This window comes from Pseudorca crassidens, chromosome 7, assembly GCF_039906515.1.
Source record: "Pseudorca crassidens isolate mPseCra1 chromosome 7, mPseCra1.hap1, whole genome shotgun sequence".
NCBI classification, from domain to species: domain Eukaryota; kingdom Metazoa; phylum Chordata; class Mammalia; order Artiodactyla; family Delphinidae; genus Pseudorca; species Pseudorca crassidens.
Window position 1 is genome coordinate 85569281 of NC_090302.1, and position 20061 is coordinate 85589341.

Below are 20061 nucleotides of genomic sequence, written 5' to 3' on the forward strand. Positions count from 1 at the left end.
AATGCAGGAGGTCTGGGTTAGACCCCTGGTCAGGGAACTAGATCCCTCATGCATGCTGCAACTAAGAGTTCGCATGCTGCAATTAATAGTCCGCATGCCGCAGCTAAAGATCTCATGTGTCACAACTAAGACCCAGTGCAGCCTAAATAAATAAATATTTTAAAAAAGAAATACATTCCTGGTAATTTCTTCCTATAACTTTTGAAAGTGTGGTCCAGAGACCATGTACATCAGAATCACTTGAGATGCTTATTTAAAGTGCAATTCTGGGGCTGCAGCCTTGACTTACTAAGTCAGACTTTCTAAGGTGGGCCCTGGGAGTCTGTATTTTGCCAAGCACCATAGCTGACTCTTGCACTGAAGCTTAAGAAATACTCATGTAAAAGGAAATGTCACAAAAGCCATTTCTCTCTTTTTTTCCTCTTGTCTCCAATCTTTGTGTTTTAACAGTTTTCATCTAGGTGGTTGGTTGCTTGCTTGGCTGGTTGTGTTGGGTCAAATTATTGAATTTAGTTTGGTTTGTATTCACAGGGTAGTGCAGTGCAGTTAAACACAGACTAAACACAGTATCAGAAAATTGAGTTGTTTCTCAAACTCCAAATTTTGCCAGTGTACAACCTTGAAAAAGGAACCAGCTTCCTTCAAAGCCAGTGACATAGTGGGAGGAAAACAGTCAGGCTCTAACCGCTTCCTCTGTCATAACTACTTAACCCTGAAAGCTCAGCACAAAATAAGACAAAGACAACATGTAAATAAGTAAGTTGACTGGAAGCCCCTAGGCTTGGAGGAGTCAGTTCTCCACCAAGAAAAGTCCCCCAGAGAGTCATCTCATCCAGAACCACCCATGTCTGTCTGTGGCACAAGGATGAACTGCCTTTCTCTGAAACACTATCACCAAATCTCAGCCTTCAACTTCCTTGCATGGAATAAGAAATGGTAACATTATCTATGATCCATACACTCAAAAGGAAGACAAAATAATTCCATCTAGTCATTCATTTGGAGGAATACTTTTCTACCCCGTCCCCCTTTCTAATGCATGAATTCCCTCCTCCAAACCCTCAGCAGTGAATGCCTTTGTTCCAAGGGAATCCATTACAGTCTCATGTGGATACTCATGGACCAATGTGCAGAAAGCACTTGACAAAATTAAAAAGCATCTGGACCCTACCTTTACTTAGCCCAGGCCACCACCTGCTGTAGGTGTTGCTCTGTTTTAATCCACGTCACTCCATATGGAGTACGAAAGACACCATGGATTCTGGAGACTTGAGGTGGTGGGGGAAAAAGTCAGGCAGAAGTGGGGTGGGGCTGTCCTATCATCAGATGGTCTTCCCTCAGAGCGGCAGCCAAACCCTCCCTAGAAGGTCTCATAGGGCATATGGCAGAGTGTCCAGTAACTCAGCCACTATTGTTCACCTACTATTGTACCAGGCTGCCTAGCAGACAAAAAAATATATAAGAGAAGGTCCCTGCTCTCAAGGCATTTATAATCTGCAGTGAACATCCATTGATTTTGCCTGGCCAGCACTCATCACCCTTCTGCTGATAAATGCACCTTAACCTTCCTCAAAATACTACCCCCCTGGCCCTCAGCTCCAGGAGTGAGCACATGACCCTGGTCTGGCCAATCAGATCACTGCATGCCTCAGGCCATAGTGATGGGTTGAGAGATGGACACATGACCTAAAGCCAAGACAATCAGGGCCAATGAGATGATATTCTTGTTGGAATTGTTGGAAAAGAGGTTTGCATCTTCTGTTTGAGTTGCTGAAAGGATTGGATGTGGGCCCAGACCTACTGGGAGCCATTTTGCCACCAGAGAGGAGGGAGCAATAGAGACGGAGAGGAAGTGTGTCCCGTTTATGTCATCTGAGTCCTTGAATACAGCTGTACTACCCACTGGACTCTCTAGTTAACATGAACCGATAATTTTCCTTTCCTTTCCTCCCTCCTTTCTTTCCTCCCTCCCTCCCTCCTTTCCTTCCTCAAGCTAGTTTGATTTGTGATACTCTCTGTTGAATCTTAATACAAAAAACAAGTAATATTAATAGCTACCATTTATAGAGCACTTTTTATGTGCCAGGCACTATTTTCATTGCCGTTATGCTTAATTTTCAGTATCTCCCCTTTATGGATATGGAAACAAGAGGTTACCTTGCCCAAGGTCCCACAGAGCTAGTAAGCATCAATGTCAGGAAACCACACTCCATATGGCTATTACATCTCCCTGTGCCCAGTTAAGGGAAGTGAATTGGATTCTGAAGCTTCTAGAGCACTTTTGAAACTCTGCTTTTAGTTGTGGGGACTGGATATTTTTAAAGGGTGTTGAAAATTAGAATGGTATCCAATAGAGGGTGACCACACTAGAGAGGTCGAGAAACCATCTCACATGAAAGATATTCAACTTAAAGAAGATTTAAAAGAAGGGGAGGGGAAGGCAGAAAAGCCATTTCCAAGCATGTAAAAGAGTCTTATTTTCTGATGCTCTAAAAGGCCATATGAGCAACAGGGAGACAGATTTTGACCCAATATTTGGACAAACACTCTAGAATTCTACCTTTTCTGAATGTCTCCAGCCAGAGGTGGGGTGACCCTTCCGAAGGTGCTGTGGCAGGAACTTCGTAGAAATACTGGACCACAGGCCCTAAGACATCCCTTTGGAGCCTATTTTCAGGCACCATGTGGGCAAGACCAGATCACTGTTTCTGAGTTCAAGTTACCAACTAATGTTATGCCACTGAGCGGCTGCACCAGGGAGCTGAACTCCAGCCCAGATCCAGCTCTACGGAAAGCAGGAAAGGTCTCCGTTAAAGCATCAGACGGTCAATATTTATGCCCCATAAATCCTCAAACAATCAATAAGGCTTTTGAAAACTGAAGTGACTTAAAGGGAATGGTGACACTCATCACCTCTTTCGGTCTTTTAAGAGAGTCACTTCAGGTCTATTGAGAAGAGCGTGGAGACTCATTGTTGAGTTGTTCTAGCATTTGTAATTCGAGTTGCTGTTGCAGGCTGTTTTGATTTTTTTTTTAGTTGATAACCAGTGCCGGTTTTCTAGGGTTTTTTTTTTCCCTTAAAAAGAGTCTTTATTTGGGGGGTTAAGGTAGAAACTGGGGCTGGCAAACATTAGTGTTGCTTTAGCTCTGGTTGTCTTCCTCTACATGAAGTCTTCCTCTACATGAAGAATTTTGCTGCAAAGTTCTCTTGCTATACTATATAGATCTGATAACTTGCAGGTAAAATTACATGCCTCCTTGTCTATAACAAGAATGGGATGTTTCATGGTATGACTTGGAAAACAGATTAATTACTTTGCCTTTGTCTTTCATTAGGACTTTCAGTTACTCAAATTGATCTGCCTCCCAGCCAAGACAAACACAAGATACATTTCAATGAGGAAAGAGAACTGTCCCATGGCGGTCCTACTTCCCATGTTTGAAAGGAGATTATGTGCAATAGTAGACAACAAGTCACTTTGAAAAACAAAGCACAAATTGCGCTCTCGCTTCTTAAGTTATGGCCTCTGTATCCCAGAATAGGAAAGTTGGAGGAACCTCAGAGGTTGGCTGAACTAGCCACCTCGTCCATTAAGATGAAGGAAAGGGCTCAGCCTCAAAGGCATCTGTGAGGTTTTATTTCTAAAATAAACAAGAAGGCTGAAGCCAAGATGACATATTTTAGATTTCATCATTTTTTATGATGGGCCCGTGGCTATTCATTCTATTTTCACTTGTATATATTTGAATGCACTTCCACCAAACCGCCCCCCTCCACCCCCAAACACACACACACACACTTAAAGTAAGAGAAGGGAAGAGAGACTTTTGAGGTAGAGTTACCTGCTCAGGTCACCCAAGTAGAAAAGACCCAGGGCAGGAGCCTGGATCCCCTCACTGTACCAGTGTGCTTTCTATAATTTATAGCAGAGTCAGCAAACTCTTTCCATAAACCAACAGATAGTAAATATTCTAGGCTCTACTGTCACACAGTCTTTATCAAAATCACTTAACCCTGCCTGTGCAGTGCAAAATCAGCCAGAGGCAACATAGTAAACAAGTGAGCTGACCATATGGCATTAAAACCTTATGGACAGTGAAAATTAAATTTCAAATAAATGTCACAGGTCATGAAATATTATTCTTTAGATTTTCCTTTTAGCCATTCAAAAGAGTTATTTTTTGCTCACAGGCCATAACAATCAGGCAATGAGCTGGATTTGGCCCAGGGACACCATAGTTTGCAGACCCCTGATTTAGAGGATTTAAAGGACAATTTTGATATAAGTACTCTCAATGGTTGTCACACTCTCACAGTTCTCAGTTCACATAGTTACATCATTGCAGCTACCCTACACTGTCTCTTTTGTTTTTAATTTTATTTTCTGTCACAAAAGGAAGCAAGGTACAGTTAAAAGAGTGAAATATCTTTCTCTTCCCACCCACCTTTAACTACATTTTCTTTTAACAACCTAATAGATTTTCACTATGCAGTTAAGGCAGAACTTGAAAGGTCAGAACTTGACATATAAACCTATTTCAAGCCTCACAAGGTTTCACGATGTACGTTCTGGCTGTGCCACCAATAGTGAAACAGGACTGGATGTTCAACCTTAACTCTCCTTTTGGTCCCAACCCAGGAGCTTGATCCATGACATTTTACCTTTCTGTAGATGCCAAAGATGGTTCCAATGGATACAAGGCAGTCGATGTTGGAAGATCCGTCAAGAGGATCAAAACAGACCACGTATTTACCCTGAGCAAAAAAAAAAAGAAGACACAACTTTACACTTAAAATGAACACATTGGGACTTCCCTTGTGGCGCCGTGGTTAAGAATCCGCCTGCCAATGCAGGGGACATGGGTTTGATCCCCGGTCCGGGAAGATCCCACATGCCGCAGAGCAACTAAGCCTGTGCGCCACAACCACTGAGCCTGTGTGCTGCAACTACTGAAGTCCGCGCACCTAGAGCCCATGCTCCGCAACAAGCAAAGCCACTGCAATGAGAAGCCTGTGCACTGCAACAAAGAGCAGCCACTGCTCGCTGCAACTAGAGAAAGCCTGCGCACAGCAACAGAGACCCAATGCAGCCGAAAAAGAAAAAAAAAAAGAACACATTGTAACGAAATAAAGAGTATACACTAAGGGGTTAAAAGAGGGAATCTAGGCGAAAATTCAAGAAATGTGTCTTATTTATACTCTGTCAGGGAAGGTATGAGGTGGCATACAGAGTGAAAATAACAACAAGAAATACATATCAAAAGATCATTAGGCAGAGGAAACACAACTTAGAATAGGAGGCATAGATATAGATGAAGGTGAGGAATACAGATAATTAAGTAATAATTTCCTATATCATTGATTTGAATGAATCATAATTTTGGTTGGAGTTTCCTGGCAGTCAAAGGAAGAAGAGAAACAAAACTTTATTCATAAGGGCAAAACACAATATCTCAGGTGAAGCAAAGACAACATTAAGATCTCTAAGAGGGCTTCCTTGGTGGCCTGGTGGTTGGGAGTCCGCCTGCCGATGCAGGGGACGCGGGTTCGTGCCCTGGTCCGGGAGGGTCCCACGTGCCGCGGGGCGGCTGGGCCCGTGAGCCGTGGCCGCTGGGCCTGCGCGTCCGGAGCCTGTGCTCCGCAACGGGAGGGGCCGCAGCGGTGAGAGGCCCGCGTACCGCAAAAAAAAAAAAAAAGAAAAAAAGAAAAAGGAAAAGCTCTCTAAGAATATTTTCATGCAGTTCTTATAGATGATACTTGGGGTTACAGTGCACAGAGTTCTCAACCATATTTCTACTGTAATTCCCAAAGGAAATAACCCTCAGCTGTTGTAGGACTACTAAAGACTAATTCTTTGGATAGGATTTTCAGGGGTATGTGGGAGCTGGCTGGAGTCAGCTCTCAAGGGCCAATGGTGCACATCTCTTCCCAACTCTGTTTTCAGTGATGTCATGTTGGTAGCTCAAAATCAACTCTGGGGGACCATTTGCACAGTTGAAAGTGGCAAGTGCTACAAATCAGAGGGGTTTTTTTCTAATAGAGAGCCAGCTTACCAGCACACCACTGGAGATTTTCCACCTCCAAATTAGCCACTTTAAGAGGTGGTTGTTAAATTTCTGCATCAAATTAAGGCAATTCTTTGATTCCCTGACCGCTTGCTCTGAACAAATCACCTTGGTTGACGCAGGAGAAACTGTCATCAGGAAAACAGGAACACGCTTACCACGAAGGCACACTGTACTCAGAGAAGTTGGACAGACCCACAGAGAATACTAAACAACAAATTCAATCCAAGTGCCTAAAACTGCCAAGTACCTTCAGAAGCCCAGCAGAGAACAACATGAACTTTGAATCTGACACGTAGTGTATTTTAAGAATGATGTAGGGCTTCCCTGGTGGCGCTGTGGTTGAGAGTCCACCTGCCGATGCAGAGGACACAGGTTCGTGCCCCGGTCCGGGAAGATCCCACATGCCGTGGAGCGGCTGGGCCCGTGAACCATGGCCGCTGAGCCTGCGCGTCCAGAGCCTGTGCTCCGCAACGGGAGAGGCCACAACAGTGAGAGGCCCGCGTACCGCAAAAAAAAAAAAAAAAAAAAAAAAAAAAGAATGATGTAAAACAAGTTAATCAGATGTGGCTCCCCATCCCTCTTATAAAGGTCAGACTGGATATCAGGCAGTCTCTTTAAATTCATCTTCTGATTGATTTTCTTCTCATCCTACTCCTTCATGTCCCCAGTTCATCTCAAACAGGGAAAGATAGTAACTCATCTCAAATGGGGTTTTTTTGTTATTATTATTACATGATTTTTGCTGTGCAGTGAAAGCTGGATATACTCTTTCATTCACTTTTTCAACAGTAATTTTTTGTTGATCCCCTACAATGTTGTGCTAGAGGCTGGGGTACAGAGAAGAATATAATTCATTCTCTACCCTCAAGAAGCAATCAGACCGTAACTGAGCAGGACCCTACAGGGCTTTCTTAAGACAGATTCCCCCCACCCCAATGTCCTCTGCCTGCCTCCTGTCTGTAGAAAAACACTAGCCAAAGAATAAGTTTAACCAGAGAAGTGAGAAAATGAAAAAACAAAGGAAAACAATCAAATAAGACAAAATAATAATAGTTTAGTCATTAAACAAACTCAGGAAGCTTTAGTTCCTCCTCATGGGGTATAGATAATATTCTGAGCCATATCCTTTAAGCTGTTTTGCAGATACTGAATTCCCCACAGGTGGAAGAAGTTAACTACATGATGACCAGACTAGAAATGACAAAAGCTCCTCCATCTTACACAGTTCTTTTTAAGAACTGGCCTCAAGGAGATGGGAACAAACTGACCCTGGAGTTGAAGATTAGCTGTACTTAAAAACAATCAAGATGATACTGATCAGACCACCACATGGCCAATTTCAAGATGATTATCAGAGCTAACTGTGCTGTTCTGCATGTAGCCCCCTCCCTCTGCTTATACACCCCTGAAACTGCCCTTTAAAAACTCTTGTCCCCAGATCGGCAACAGGGAGTTGGTTCTTTGGGACATGAGTCTACCTTCTCCCCAGGATTGCTGGCTGCCTCAATAAGGCTATCTTTCCTTTTACCCAACACTTGTCTCTCAGTATTGGATTCTTGAGCATCCTGAGTTCGGTAACAAGATTAATAGGATTCCAATGCATGAATCACTGATACGAACAGCTTAGATTGGCAGGAAGGTTGGTTATGAAGGTTGGGAATTGGGTGGATGGAAGGACGTAGCTAACAGAGCCAGACTTTGAAGAGCCTTGAACATGACAATAAAAAGTTAGAAGTGGAGATGAGTATGAGTATATTTGAGTCTCTCCCATGTATGAGCATGCAGGAGAGATGATAACGGCACGGACTGTGGTGGAAGTGTGGATAGGAGAGGACAGTTTGAGATATGGCAGTGAAGTGGAATCTGTGAAATGATGACTGATGGTTCAGGAGGGATCTAGGCTGTGTCCTAGGAATCCAGCTTGGCTGAACAAGTGGAGTCCTTTATGAAGCCAGAAAGAAAAATGATTACATTAAAATCCTCGATAGTGTAGCAGACCCACCCTTTTCTCAGGTTCTACTATTATGGCGTGTTTATCTTCTTCCGACACAAGAACACAGGTAGCAAAAGATGACTTTAACACATTAATAACCAGGTCATTGGAGAGGACATCCAGCTTCTTCACCTGATCACCCGTCACGTTGGTAGAGCCAGCAATTCCATAGCTACAGGGAAGAAAAGATACAAAAGTATAAGCCATGACCACCAGACTATGTCAATGCATCTATAAACTCACTCAAAGAGGGCATTTGGTAAGATTTAGAAGAAAGGAAAGGAGACACATGGTTTGGGAGAAATAGAACGAGAAAGGTGGTCATCCATCTGGATTGGCTCCTGGAGAGAATGAGATATTGTCATTCACCTGTCCAGTGCCTATCATGGTACCCAGCACATCTTTGTGGTTAAATCGATGTTTCTCAAGCTTTTTTTTCATTATGGCCCCTAAAGAGGTTTTTTTTTCCCTAACACACTCCCCCATGAAATTTTAATATTGCAGATAAAGTGTGTATCTGTTTATGCACCGTATGTACATATATTTCACACCCAAAAAGATTGATTTTTTTTCACCTGCCCCAAGAACCAATTTTCACTCCCAAATACATGAGCTAATGCATAATGAATCAGTTGACAGACACAGCAAGCAAAGAAACCTTCTGGGTGGGAAGGAGCCTGAGAGGGAAACTAAGCCACGGGATCTATGGTTTTATAGCTGATGAGACCCTAAAAGAAAAGAAATTTGACAGATCCCACTACCGCATTTTATGGAGGAGGATGCTCACTCCAAGACACCAATGGGCTCCTCTAAACTGGAGCAGCAGAGCGGAGGCGAGAAGCTCACTTTGACTTTCAAGCCAGGCCTCTCCTAAGGGCACCTCACTGCCTCTGGCAGGAGTCCTAGGGGCTGAAGGGATTGGGAAGTCTGGAGTCCTTACTTTATTTTCAAGGTATCTGCAAGTCAGTAATTGTGGAGCTTCCAGAATCCAAGTGGCTGGTCCAAAATGGAGCCTAGTTTGTTAGAATGAAGGAAGAGGAGGGTTGTCATAGCCTGGGGTTGAGGAAGAACACTGAAAGGAGGGGAAATGTTTTAGAAGGAGGATGCACTGAACCAGATAAGAGACTGGATGTGGGAAGGGAAAGAGTAGGAGCATTGAAGATCCCACCAGACAGCTGAGAATGGGAGAGCAGGGGTACCATGCTGCCCTTCGCTGAGATTGCTGGGAGCACTTGCCTGGGGACTGATTGTCATGGCATTCACTGCTCAACTCCTGAAAATGCATTTTCTCTAAACATAACTTGCATGTCTCTTGCTGGACAAAACTGAGCCAACACCAGAAATGGTCTGAACCCAAACGGTTCGCCTGGCCTGACTCTCCAGGAGGTAACTCCAGTTAGCATCAAGCCCATTCTCCAGTGTTGCCTCTTTCAGCATTGTTCCCTCGCCCACCTGGAAAACAGCGTCTTGTCCCTCCAGCCCTCCTCCCACTTCTTTTCATCATGTCACTCCTGTTTCATGAGTAGAAGACCAAGGGATCTATCAGACTTGCAGCTGGGTTTTCCCTTCTCTTTCCACATAGTCTCTTTCTCATTTCAATTGTGAGGCCGACACTGATGAAGAAAGAAGGCAGCCGAATTCCGGATGGAACTAGGGCTTGGCAGGGGCCAACATCTCAATGGCCTGCATCTTCCTCAGTGACCCTGCTGGCACCCACTGGCTCTCCTTCCTAGCCCGACACTTCCACCATTAAAGTCACTACTGACTTCAGGAGGGTGAATAACGCTGATGGAAAAGAACATGGGCTTCGCGGCAGAGACCTGGCTCAGCCCTCAGCTCTGCAAGTCCCCTGCTCTCTCCGAGTCCTCCTTCTCAATCATGACCATGGAGGGTAATGATGCTTCATGGGGCTGTTGGAGGATTATACACTTATCACACATACACAAAGGGTTTAGCACAGCCCTTCACGCCTCATGTTAAGTCCCTTGTTTGGTCGCTAAAGGAAGCACTCATTAGGGATCTGCAATACTGTGGGAGGGTCAAGATCCCCCAGGCTTCATCATCTTCGTGTTGGCATGGCTGTTTAATCTGTACTTCCATGAGGATGAGGACAGAGGGTGTGTTTTCCCCCACTGTGTCCCAACTTCCAGCACACAGTAGGCCCTCTAGCAATACTTGCTGAAAAGCATCCGCTGAAGAGAAGGGAAACCCAAGCCTGAAGGAATAAGTATAGGAGCGGCACCCTGGCGTTTGGAGGAAGCCACTGGCACAGTCCCCAGAGGGACCGGCCTATGGGGACAGTTCCAGGGAGGCCTGGGAGGCTGGGACAGCTGGACAAGGCACTGAGGCAGGCATGGGAAAAGCCTACTTTACACTTTGTTCTGGGTATCTGGCTCAGCGAGAGAGGTGAAGAACAGTCAGGCCTCAGTTCCTCTTACTCAAAAGCTTCCTAGAGGCCTGTGTGAGTGATCATTTATTCCACAAATATCTATTGTCCCCACTGTGCTGAGTGCTGGGGTTACAGTGCTGAGCAAGATGGATGAGATCCCTGCCCTCATGGAGCTTATATTCTAGTGAGTGAGGCAAACAAGAAACAAGCAAGTGCTTTTGAATGAATAAGATCATGTTGGATAGTGACGGGTGCTCTACTAAAATGAAACAAGATGCTGGGGGATGGCAGGGCAAGGGGTTTAGATGGTCAAGGAAGATCTCACTGCAAAGGAGCAGTTCCGGCTGAAGGATACTTTGAATGTTTTTCAAACGAAAATGAAGCTATAACAAAGCCCTAAAAGAGCCCAAATAAGCCAGCCAGTAATGATTCCAAAAAACAGCTCTGGGTCAGTAATTTATCCAAAGGAACAGGGAATTTGTTTTTCACATATTTCCAAATGGGAGGAGTTACTCTGTGCACATTTATACAAGTAACTTTTTATTTATTTATTTATTTTTTGCTGTACGCGGGCCTCTCACCGCTGCCGCCCCTCCCGTTGCAGAGCGCAGGCTCCGGACGCGCAGGCTCAGCGGCCATGGCTCACGGACCCAGCCGCTCCGCGGCATGTGGGATCTTCCCGGACCGGGGCACGAACCCGCGTCCCCTGCATCGGCAGGCGGACTCTCAACCACTGCGCCACCAGGGAAGCCCTATGTAAGTAACTTTTTAAGCCTCAAAGTCTTGTTCCCATGCGGTGGGCTACAAGAGGTTACAGTCAGCGTCAGGGCAGCTGGATTGTCCAGCCAAGACCACCAGCCAGGTTCTTCATTGCCGTTCCAGGGTTCTGAGGTGGATCCTGCCCTTGGGTCACAGAGAGTGGCATCAGCTGTCCACGGGGAGTCGGGAGGGGCCATATAACAGCTGCAGGATGAACACTGTAGGGGACACTCACCACACCAGAACTGAAATGGCCATCTTCATGGCCAAACCATGCAGACCACTGGATGGCTCCGCCTCCCTGCCTGGTTGGGTGGTCACCCCTCCTTCCTCCTCTTTACTCCCATGGAGGGTCCCTCCTCTGTTCTAACCAGAAGGACCTTTCCCCATCTATCCTCCAGTTGCTTGTGAAGCATAAAAAACATGGGGATAGATGATTCTGGGACCCTCAAACTCAAAATTCAGGCACTTTATAACTCTTCTAGGTCATCTTCTGGGAGGGTTTCCCTTGGTGAGACCTTGTGTTGGGAAAGTCTTCGAGAAGGCCCAGGAAAGTGATTCTAAGGTAGAAGCAGGATTCAGGAGAATGAATTCCCAGCTTGCCATGTCAATAGTGACAATATCTGAGTCTATACCCAATCATCTCAGATTCTGTACGTTGCACCTTAGCGCGTTAGCCATGACACGAGGAGTTTCTCACACAGCCCTGTGTCATCCCGCCCAGGGATGATGAGGCAGGACTAGGCAAACGCTCAGTCAGGCTTCTCCCAAGATGCCTCAGGAGGGGCCCCCAGAAGGGAAGCAAGACCCCCGAGGGAACACATTCCATGGATCAATGAAAAGCCGGAAGCAGGAAAGGCTTCTACAACTTTGACAGAAGAAAAAAGCCCTAAGAAAATCCTCAAGGAACTAATTAGCCGAAGAGCACATAGTTTATTTTCTTCCTAAGTTTTCAGAAAGTCCCTTAGAAACAATACTCTTCTGCATTCTGATCAGTCATCATTCCATCAAAGGCCCCAAAGGATAGAAGAAGAGCCTTTACTGTATAACCCGATGGGCACGCGCAGGAGCAGTGGGGAAAAGGCAGCACCATCAGGCACGTTCCTCCATGGGCTGGGACTCTAGACCCTGGGGTTCAAATCCCAGCTCTGTCACATGTTAACCAACCCTGTGCAAATCTCTTAGCTTCTCTGATCTTTGGTAAAATGGGAATTTAGCGTATCTATGTCATAGTATGTAGAGAGGGGGAGTAAATGAGTTGACATAGGTAAAGGGCTTAGAACAGAGACTGGCACCAAGGTAGTGAACAAGAAATGGTATCATTCTCTTCCATCCCTAACTCCCCGCAGCAGTAATACAACCATGCTGAGAAGCAAGGTGGGTCCTGACAAGAACACAGCACCAGGGACCTGGGTTCAAATTCTGCCTTTCCTCTTACTGATTATATGACTTCCATCAAGTTGTCTCAGCTCCCTGATTGTTTCCAGGCTTTGTAAGGGTGAGGGCTAACCCACGTGATACACCTGATTCATAGCAGACAATGGCAGCCATCATTGTTCTTAACGGAGCCCACAGATTGGTTGTACAGGTTGGTTGATGAAGGGGAGGGGAAATGACTTCTAAACCAGTTTTTCAGGCAGCTTCTGGGAAGACAGGCAATGCGGAACAGTGTCACAGGTAACTAAGTGACAAGAAAAGGAAGTGCTCAAAGTTCACGTTTGACTGAAGTCTCCCTGGGAATATTATTTCATTTGAGATGCTTATGATATGTCACTTCAATTTTATTCATGCTAGTTGGCCCTGCAGCCCAAGTTGTTCAGGGCAGCACAGCATCCTGTAGTTTATGCTGTCAGGGTTTATGCCCCTGTGACTGTTTGTTTTTCAACCCCCAGAGACACAAAATTTCTCTTTCTGGAGTTTGGGGAGAAAAATCAATTTGAGAAGCTGCTGTCTGTAATATCTCTTCTTTTTGTTTTGTTTTGGTTTTTTTGGCCACAACACAGGGCGAGTATTGTAATATCTCCTCTTATGCTTACTATAAAAACCTCACTGAAAATTTGAAACAACTGTTAAGTCATTTTAATTCATATGATGGGAAACTCTTTAGAAGGATGGGTTAATTTGGCCAGTATTTTTAAATCCTTAGATATTTGGACTAAACATTAGCATGGTTTTTCAAATTTGCATACGGTTTCTACAGCCATTTCACAGCCATAAAGTCTGTAATTAATGATGGTCAGGGGAAAGGCTCCTTTAACATTTCTGAAGCAGATCCCTAGACACAAGGACCGGAGCCAGGGCCACACTTAGGGAAGAACTTTCGATGACTTCCTTGATTTGCTAACTAACTAGACCTTTTCCTTCTGATGTCAGCATGGCAGTGTAAAGCAGGCCACCCTTTAGATAGCATGCACGAGAGCCAAGTGGAAGAGCTCATTTTTAGAAGAAAAAGGGACGCAGATTACTATTTAATCCTTATCACTGAAGTTGAAGGTAACATGACTTGTTACTGATTGATTCTGAAGTAAATGACCAACCATTCACCCACCCCAGAACATCCAAAGGTCGGATGAGAAATACAGGCCACCCTCGGTATCCTGGGTTCTGCATCTGCGAATTTCCCCCCGTAGTTAGTTGAATCCGAGATCACGCAAGGCGGACGGTACGCAGCCATTTTACCTAAAGGACTTAAGCATTCGCGATTTTGGTATCTGTTGGGTGTTCTGGAACCAGTCCCTGGTGGATTCCTAGGGACGACTAAACATTGAAGAAGAGGTGTCAACCAGAGCAGCTTCAAAGGCCCCAAGCCCCAAGGTTCGCTTGAGTTCATGCCAGCCCCAAGTGAGCAAATAGGGTGGTATGTGGCTGGCTCTGCTTTGGGTGTGGAAAGGAAGTTACAATTCCTTTTTGGTAACATGGAGATGATAATTCAAGAATATAAGATACCTATGATAAAATTTCCAGAAGTTTAAGATTATAAACTCTGCAAACTTGAAGATAAGCTCAAGTATGTGTTAACTGACCTGTAATTCCAAAATTAAAACTAAAGTTAGTTATTATTTTCTTCCACCAAACAACAGAAGTGACCTCAAATTTATAAGAAAGTTTTCCCGATGTCACGTGAGCATGATGGGAAGTTTCCGGTAACCAATCTGAGGGAGCAAAGTCATCTTAATATATAATATTCTAGCCTGGAATATATCCCTGTTGAAATGCATGTGGGCAACTACTAAGGAATGAAAAGCAGGATATAGGCTATCTGTTTTCTAGAAACAAAAAGCTTCAACCTAGGAAAACAATGATGACAGTATCAATTGAATGAACTCAGTTCCTCCGCATACAACTCTTTGAGGATTAAAAAAAAAGTTGTCTCCATCTTAAGGTGGGGAAGCTGAGGCTCAGAGATGTTACACCAATTGCCTAAATCCTCACAGAAGTTAAATAGCAGAGGCAGGAATTTGAGCCCAGCTCCATCTCTCTCCAAAATGTGCTCTCAGGGCTTCCCTGGTGGCGCAGTGGTTGAGAGTCCACCTGCCGATACAGGGGACACGGGTTCGTGCCCCGGTCCGGGAGGATCCCACAGGCCGCGGAGCGGCTGGGCCCGTGAGCCATGGCCGCTGAGCCTGCGCGTCCGGAGCCCGTGCTCTGCAACGGGACAGGCCACAACAGTGAGAGGCCCGCCTACCGCAAAAAAAAAAAAAATGCTCTTAAAGCCTTGCATGTTCCCGTTCTGCTAAACCGGGTCCTAATTTTCTTCTCCTCTTCCTCTTGCCTGAGGGTGAACGTGCCAAAGTCCAGTGGCCTAATCTTTAGCCAGCTCTTCACACCCAAATTCTAGACTGTCGCAACTAACTGCAGCCTGGGCAGCATCCCCAGCTGTATGGCCCTCTAACACCTCAAGTTCCACATCACCAAAATGTCAGCATCATCTTCTTACCCTTCTCCAGCCTCTAAAACTCAGCTCCTCCTTTGGAATTCTGGGTTTTGGGGGGGTTCTTTGTTTTTTTGTTTTTGTTTGTTTTTGTTTTTTAATAGCACAGCCCTGCTCTCGGGATTCTTTGAGAATCTCCCTTGCTGTCCTTCTCCCCCATCCCCACCCAGACTTCTCCCAGGTCCTCCCCCTCTTCCCCTCTAATCCCCCAGCTCTGAATGCTGCTTTCCTCAGCTCTCCCCTCTTCAGTTGGTGTTCCACATGTCCTAGCTTTCTCTCTTTTAACTCTATACTACCAGCCATACCTGCCCCAGATGAATCTCCATTCATTCCACCGCCCCATTCAAAAACCTGTACCTCTCCCCTTCGCTTATCCCCCCAAATATAAAGTATTCACCCTTGCCATTTGATGTTCCCCCAATGCACCCACAATTTAACACCCGCAAATGCCCCACCACTACATTACTTGAAGGCTTCAGTCAAACTGAATGAGCAACTTTTCCAGCAACATCTTCCTACTTTGTACATTTCCTCACACGATGGCCCAGCCTAAAATGCTCTCCAGCCATCAAGCCTATGACCATCTTTTCCTGACCATTGCAAATGCCTGTGTTGATACTCCACAGTCCTCTGCATCCACATCATATTTTTGGTACCTCTAGGAAAGTATCTTTCAGATCTCTATTGTTTTATAATTCTATACTTGTACTATTTTTCCTACAGCATAAACTCTGTATCATTCTCATCTCTCAGTCTCTTCTAGAACTAAAGAGACAGAGAGAGAGAGAGAGAGAGAGAGAGAGAGAGAGAGCTCTCCAGGCTCTATGTTTAAACTCCTGATCTGTCCCTAATGAGGAGTCAGGGCTGAGCTCCATAAACTGGTTCCGCAAGGCTCCCGCAACCTGCAATCATCTTGTCGCTCTGGCTAGACGCCCTTCTAGGGCAAGTCACCAGCACTAACAAGTTATTTGCAGGCATGCTGGCCTCTTCATCCAGGATATCGAAGTCATGAGTGTACTCTGGAGGCCTAGGTTAAGATCTTGTCTTATTGCCCCCCGCTCAACTACATGTGATACTGAGACAGTCAAACTTATATTCCCACAGGAGTACTTAATGTCCTCCTCTGCCAGCCACCCACATGGCCATGCATCAACACCCATTTCACAGGTACAATGCTGTTTGAAATAGTCAAAGACCAGTGGCATGCCCAAACATATGGGAGATGTCAAATAGCTCATGACATGTCCGTGCAGTGGAACACAATGCAGCAATTAAAAAGGAGGAGGCGGATTTACATGTCCTAACATTGAAGGATGTGGAATATATATATTGTTGAATAATGAAGGCAAACTGCAGAAGAATACATTAAGTGTGATTCCATTCTGTTTGCTATTTACAAAGAGTCATATGGAAATATGTATCCATGTATAAATTTATATTAATATAAAGAAGTATCTAGTATAACTGACTCACTTTGCTGTACACCCAAAAACTAACACAACACTGTAAATCAACTATACTCCAATTTTAAAAAAAGACATAAAAAAAGAAGTATCTAGTAAAATAACCAGTAAATTATGAATAGTGGATACCCCAGGGAATGGGTAGTGGTGGGTTTCACTTTTCCCGTTGTGTTCTTCTGAGTGGTTTGAATGTTTGTTGAGTGCAACTTATTAAGGAATTTATAATTATAGCAACAACAATATTTTTTTAACCTGGTATTTACAGGTACCTAGTGTAAAAATATACATAATTTATATAGCCAACATTAGCACCCTTTGTCCAGGTCCCACTAATCAAAATCCCACTACCTAAGGTCCCACTATCGGACATTACTTAAAAGGTGGGAAAGATGCACCTCAAAGCAGATCTTGTGTTTCTCAGTCTCTTTGGGGTTGTGAAAGGTGCTGACACAGTTTAAAATAATACAAGAAATGACAAGCACTCTTTTTGAAGAAGCTCCCTGGTTTTCAAAGGCAGATAAAGCTGTTAGGACACTTTTACTTATTGTAAATTAAATTTGAAGTAAGATTTTAATTGAGTGTGTTTCCTAACGCACAGCCTCCTTAGAAATGTATTAAGAGGGACCATAGGTGAAATAGTAATGGAATCACCACCTTCCTAACGTACTGTCCCATCCCTGCTTGACATCTGAAAATAAATGTGATGTTACACTCCTTCCTTAACAGTTAGCTCGGATAGGTTGGGAGTTTGGGATTGACATGTACACACTGCTATATTTAAAATAGATAGCCAACAAGGACTTACTGTATAGCACAGAGAACTCTGCTCAATACTCTGTAATAACCTAAATGGGAAAAAAATTTGAAAAAGAATAGATACATGTATATGTATGACTGACTCACTTTGCTGTACGCCTGAAACTATTACAACATTGTTAATCAATTATACTCCAATATAAAATAAAAATTAAAAAAAAAAGAGTTAGCTCTACCAAGCCATACTGTGGGACCAAAGGCAAAAAGCTGACCAGAAAAGGAAACTAGGTTACAGGGGTTATACTTTTTCAGATCAGCTAAGAGCACTGTGCACAATGTTTAAGGTGTTCCTAAGTGTGGGAAATATTAGGAAGGAGTGTGGGCAATCTGAAAACCCAGGCACCCTTCAGCTATACTGAGGACCAGTCTAAACATAAAATGCTCGTGCACACCAGAATAAACCAAAGGGCACTTGTGTTACTTACAACAAGCCACACAAGAAGGTACTCTTTGAATCCCCATGTCCTGTGATTGCTCTGCTAAACACAATGTGATCTGCGGACCAGCGGTCTCAGCACCACCTACCACAGAAGAACGTCTTAGAAATACAGCATCTCAAGCCCCACTCCAGACCTCCTGCAGCCCTGTGCACACCAGCACTGCCGCCCCTGAAAGCTCTGGACGGAGGGCCTCCTCGCAGTGGGGGTTCCACTCACTGCTCCTAACAGGACTTGTCTAGGGTCAAGGAGATACTGAATTAGAAACCTGACTTGGGACCCCAATTCCAAAGGGAGTGAAGGAGGTCGAAGAAAAGAAAGGGAAAGGAAGGCACCTGGGCCAGCACTTTCCTGTTTGAGGCTAGGATGGGTATGGCAGTCAGGCCAGGTGCCCACCTGGCCAGCCAATTTCATCAGGAGGAAGCCAGAGGGGTGCTAAGGCAGGCTGCTCAGCCCAGGGGAGCAGGCGGCAGGGTGGATGCAGCTGTGGACTGTGAGACAGGCCCCCAGGTGGGAAGCTTAATGGAAGGCGGAACTAGGCTTGAGTGCCGCTTGAGCTTCTGCAGAGGGGCAGAGAGGGAGGGAGGGAGGGAGAGAGAGGGAGAGAGAGTCCCAGATGTCAGACAGAGAGACTGACAGCAGGGGCAGAGGATCAGACATCGGACTGCTCGGCAGATCCCCTGCCAGAGAGAGAGAGGCCAAGGTGAGGGGTCCGGGGGTACAGAGGCCTGACTCACAGGTGCGCGATGCCCGCCTTGCGCACAGCGGTGGAGATGGCTTTGACCGCGGTGCAGAGCGAGTTGAGCAGTTGGGTCATCTCGCCCGTGCCGCGGGCCTTCCTGCCCTCCTCCATGACGAAGCGGGTCAGGGTGATGATATTGGTGTCGAAGGCCGCCTGGTCCGTCATGCTGTGGCCGGGCTGCTGAGCGCTGGGCGGCAGGTGCAGGCGGCGGGACGCGGTGGGACGCGGCTGGAGCGCAGACAGACGGAGGGTCAGCACCGCTCGGAGTGGGCCCGGTCCCAGCGGGGTGTCCCGCGGAGCCTATAGGCACGGGTCACCGCCTTCCGCCCACAGGAACACCTCCGCGCCCTGGCCCCGCCCCTCCAACTGAAGCCCCGCCCACTCCGCCCTCCACCCCCACCCCCCGTCCGGGATCCTTGTCCAGTCTCAGTTCCTCCAACAGCGGGGCTGCTCCCTCACCCGCGGCCCACCGCCACCTCCGGTTCCTCCCCTGTCGCCGCGCCACGCCTCCTCAAAGCACTGCCACTGGCGTAGTGGAGTGCTGCCCTGGGCCACCTACATGGTCTTTTTCAGTCCCTACAACGACCCTGCCACAGAGGTGCAATCATGATTTTTTCCCCCAAGATATAAAACGTAAGTTGGTAAGGGTAGGCGTGGTGCTCAGTGCAGCGCTGCAGCCCAGCTGCTCCCGGGTTCCGGCAGGAGGCTCTAACCGCTGCGGTTCCCTCCCCCACCGTGGCCACCTGCCATCTGCTCCCTGCCCTCTGTCCACCCCTGCTTGGCCTGTCACCTGGCTCTTCTGACCAACTTCAGGAGACGTGGATTCCCTTGTTCCTTACCTGTCTGATGACCCGGCTTTGGTTCCTTAATTCAGGCCTCTTCTCAAGATTCCTGTAATTTGAGAGCTGTTGGGGACCTTCCTTTCCAACAACTGCATTTTGCAGAGAAAACAGTCACAGACACAGGAAAGTGTCTCCTGAATACCATACTGAGGACAGGGGCTCCGAGGCCACATCTTGACTGCTTTGTAGGCACATTGCTGCAGTCCTAAGGCAGTTCATACACTGATTCATAGAACAACATTTATTGAGCACTTACTCTTAGTGAGACAGTGCTTTGAGAACTATCCCGTCTCCTTGTCACACGTAACAAATGCTTCTGTTTAATCAAAGTACTTGGTGTGGGGACTTCCCTGGTGGCATAGTGGATAAGACTCCACGCTCCCAGTGCAGGGGGCCTGGGTTCCATCCCTGGTCAGGAAACTAGATCCCACATGCATGCCGCAACTAAGAGTTCACATGCCGCACTCAACACCCAGTGCAACCATATATATATATATTTTTTTAAGTACTTGGTGTGTTCATTGGCTAAGCACCCCAAAAGATGGACCCATTGAGTCCAGTACAATTTCTGGCAACTCTGGTAGGACGTGTGCCCTGACCAGGGACAAGGGGAGCTGGCC

At 46.0% G+C, this 20061-nt stretch overlaps 1 protein-coding gene across 1 annotated transcript in view; it reads right to left on the reverse strand.

The window, feature by feature from the left end:
• Nucleotides 1-19522, reverse strand: part of FBP1 (fructose-bisphosphatase 1) — a 27568-nt gene extending 8046 nt beyond the window's left edge. The window contains exons 1-4 of the mRNA XM_067744802.1: nucleotides 19439-19522; nucleotides 18595-18827; nucleotides 8072-8234; nucleotides 4664-4756 (exon numbers count right to left, since the gene is read on the reverse strand). Of these exons, the coding sequence (XP_067600903.1) occupies nucleotides 4664-4756; nucleotides 8072-8234; nucleotides 18595-18764 (426 nt within the window). The 5' untranslated portion in view covers nucleotides 18765-18827; nucleotides 19439-19522. The remainder of the gene's footprint in view (nucleotides 1-4663; nucleotides 4757-8071; nucleotides 8235-18594; nucleotides 18828-19438) is intronic.
• Between the last annotated feature and the right edge of the window lie 539 nt (nucleotides 19523-20061).